Source organism: Rhagoletis pomonella, unplaced genomic scaffold (assembly GCF_013731165.1).
Source record: "Rhagoletis pomonella isolate Grant_MI unplaced genomic scaffold, Rhpom_1.0 Rhpom_scaffold_05574, whole genome shotgun sequence".
In the NCBI taxonomy this organism is placed as follows: Eukaryota; Metazoa; Arthropoda; class Insecta; order Diptera; family Tephritidae; genus Rhagoletis; species Rhagoletis pomonella.
Window position 1 is genome coordinate 1377 of NW_023464112.1, and position 3776 is coordinate 5152.

At 47.9% G+C, this 3776-nt stretch overlaps 1 protein-coding gene across 1 annotated transcript; it reads right to left on the minus strand.

Moving 5' to 3' along the window:
• Positions 1–1977: 1977 nt before the first annotated feature.
• Positions 1978–3693, minus strand: LOC118755185 (the record flags this gene model as incomplete). The annotated part of the gene is made up of 1 exon (XM_036490038.1): positions 1978–3693. A coding segment is annotated over exon 1 (1716 nt), but the record flags the coding sequence as incomplete, so codon positions are not given.
• Between the last annotated feature and the right edge of the window lie 83 nt (positions 3694–3776).

A 3776-nucleotide genomic window follows, 5' to 3' on the forward strand; every position in this document is an offset into this window, starting at 1 on the left:
TTTGAGTAGGCATAGGCGACGATGATTTTCTTTGTTGGGGGGGGGCGGGGGGGCGCGGCGCTTTCAATGAATTTCGTCAGCAGGTGGAGTGTCGATGGGAAGCTTACAAACGCGAGCGATGGCCCGTTTGTATATACCAACTGATATTTTAACTTCCACTACTCTCACCATGTTGTCGTCTCCAGGAATAACTTTAGTGACTCTACCGATGGGCCATTTGAGCGGGGGCGTTGTATCTTCCTTCAGGAGTACCAAGTCGTTCACGGATAAGTTCGGGAAAGCTGTATTCCACTTTGTACGCCGCTGTAGCTCCTTTAAGTAGTCCTGATGCCAGCGCTGCCAGAACTGCTGCTGTATGGTACATACGATTTGGTAACGTTTCAGAGCGCTAATTGTCTCGGAGGTTGGCGTAGGTTCGAGTACAGTGGTCAACGTTCGATGTACCAAAAAATGACCTGGTGTTAGTGGCCGAAGATCATTAGGATCCGAGGAAATTGGAGTCAATGGGCGGCTGTTTACCACTGCTTCTGCTTGGCAAACGACGGTGTGTAGTTCGTCGTGTGATAAAATGTGCAAACCGATAGCACGACGAAGGTGATTCTTCACAAGCTTCACCGCGCTTTCCCATAGGCCCCCAAAGTGAGGGGACCTTGGCGGAATGAACCTCCACTCTATGCCTTCGTTCCTGCAAAACTGTTCAACGCACTTTATGTGCTCTTGAGCAATGAAGGATTTCAATAGTTCACGCAGTTCACGATTTGCGCCGACAAAGTTGGTGGCGTTGTCGGACACGATGGCTCGACACTTCCCTCGGCGAGCTATGAACCGCTTAAGAGCTGCAATGAACGCTGCCGTTGATAAGTCGGGCACCAGTTCGAAATGTACCGCCTTGGTGGTGAAGCATATGAAGACGGCTATGTAGGTTTTTATCGGAGTTCGCCCTCTGATTTTTTGGGTGACTAGAAAGGGGCCACAATAATCGACTCCAGTCGTTTCAAATGGATAGGATGCAGTGATGCGCGATGCAGGAAGGGACCCCATAATCTGTTCGGCTACAATTGGACGGAGACGATAGCAGATTATGCAATTGTGAATTACTTGCCTGATTGCTGTCCGACCACCAATGATCCAAAATTGGTCGCGAAGTATATTTTGAAGAGTCTGCGCACCTGCATGAAGATGCCTTCGATGATGATGAGCAATGAGTGCGTACACGAACGGATGTGAGTGCGGGAGGACGATCGGGTGCTTGGCATCGAAGGTGAGTGTTGAGTTTGTCACTCGTCCGCCAACACGTACTAGGTCGTTGTGCAAAAACGGCGACAGCGATGATAATTTTGATGTTTTAGTGATGGATCTATTGGCTTTGAGATTGTCATACTCGCTCCGAAAGTGTTTTTGCTGAATATATCGGCAAATCATTAACATGGTGGTGGTGATTTCCTCGGCAGTGATAGAAGATGCTCGGTTTTTCGTGCTGAACCACCTCACATACGTAAATATGCGAAGCAGCTTGTTGTAGTTGTTGACATGTTTATGCTCTGCAACGATGTCGTGTTGTTGTTCTGTCAGCAATACTACCCGCTGTTTACGTTGTTCTGGCAGATTTAGAGGAATGTCGTAGGATAAATTGGGCCAGTTCTCGTGCGGCGTTTTTATAAACGAGGGCCCACGGAACCACTGTTGGTTATTCCTGATCTCTTCCACAGTTGCACCGCGAGAAACAAGGTCGGCAGGGTTGAGCTTCGACGGCACGTGATGCCATGTATAGTGTGCGGTGAGCTGCTGAATTTTTTAAACGCGATTGGCCACAAAGACGGTCCACCTGGACGGCTCACCGAGAATCCAGCACAGGGCGATTGTTGAGTCAGTCCAACAATGGATGAGCTCTGACTCAATTGTGAATATGTTCACCACAGATTGAAGGAGTTCTGCTAGCAGCATTGTAGCGCACAGTTCCAAGCGGGGTAAACTCACTTCTTTCTTAGGCGCCACACGGGACTTGGCACACACCAACGATGACACTGCTTCTCGAGAGGAGCGGGTAACCATGTAAATGCAAGCGCCGTAAGCCCTCGAGCTAGCATCTGCAAAAGCATGGATTTCAGTAGTAGCGTTAATTGGAACGTACCTTGGAATCTGAATGTTGTCGATCCGATTTAGTTGTTGATGGAAGTTACGCCATTGAGTGTAGACATCTTGTGGCACGCTTTCATCCCAGTCTGGTATAAGCTCCCACAATTGTTGCATGAGTAGTTTGCACGAGACGATAAGAGGGTTGAGAAGACCAAGCGGATCAAAAAAGCTGACTATTTGCGACAATATGGACCTCTTGGTTGCCTTCGACTGCGACGAACGATTGTTGTAGCTGAAGATAAAAATATCTTCTACTGGTGACCATTTTAACCCAAGAGTTTTCACGTATTCGGAATCGCCCAGTTTTACGCTCTTTTCCCTGTCTTCTTGGGGTACGTCCTCTATGACGCGCATATGGTTCGATGCAAATTTGCGTAGTGGGAAACCACCACTGCTGAGGAGCGACGTGACTTGTTGTTTTATGGCGATAACTTCGTTGACCGTTGACGCACCAGTCATTAAGTTGTCGACATAAAAGTCCTTCAGTGTGACGGCAGCCCCAATTGGAAAGCGGGAAGACTCATCTCTGGCAAGTTGAAGTAGGCATTTAGTCGCCAGGTATGGCGCGCAGCTGGTGCCATAAGTTACCGTTTGAAGTTTGTACACCTTCGGTTGGATTTCGGGTGAGCTTCTCCACACTATGCACTGCCAAGGCGTATCAGCTTCGTGCACTAGTACCTGACGGTACATCTTGGCGATGTCGGCCATGAGCACATATTTATGACTACGAAAGCGAATTAGTATGGTAAAGATGTCGTCCTGCAGAGTGGGACCAACACGAAGTATTTCGTTTAAGCTCTTTCCCGACGTTGTACGGCACGATGCATCAAAGACGACGCGAAACTTCGTGGTGCTACTGTCTGCTCTCATCACACAGTGATGCGGGATGAAGTAGCGCCCTTTCGTGTTGCTCTCAAGTTCAGTCATGTGTTTCATGGACTCGTACTCACCCATGAAGTCATAATATTGCTTCAACAACGGCGGATTGCGTGCTAATTTATACTCTAGACCGAGCAACCTTTTAAGGGCAGTCTCGTATGAATGGCCTAGCGTCTGTGGATCTTCCTTTAATGGCAAGCGCACGATGTATTTATTGGTGACAGGGCATCGTGTGGTTGTGGCTTCGAAAAACTTCTCGCAGGCCCTTTCTTCCGCTGACAAAAACCTTGAAGACTCGTTGTAGCTTTCGAGAGTCCAGAATTTTTCGAGCAGATGATCAAGTTGAGGATGATTGCTAACAGCTATGAATGATTTGTACAACGAAAACGGTAACGACGAGGCTGTATGCAATGATGATGGTGACGAAGACGATAATGGCGGGGCTATTCCAGACACAATCCATCCCAGCTTAGTTTTTTGGAGTACAGAAGAGGTGTTGGGAAGCTTCATCTGGCCCACCAGCAAAAGGTCGAAAAACATGCCTGCACCAATGAGGCAATCAATGCCACCAGGTTTGTGAAATGTGCTATCAGCTAGTGTGATGTTTCTTGGAAATTTCCATGAGTCCAAGTTTATGTGATTGGCTGGCTGATGTGACGTTATTGATGGCAGAATCATAGCTTCGATGCTCGTAGCAAAGGCGGTGTGAAGTGACTTCAGCTCTACAGAACACATCTGCTGAGTTTTTGTTGTAGCTGTGC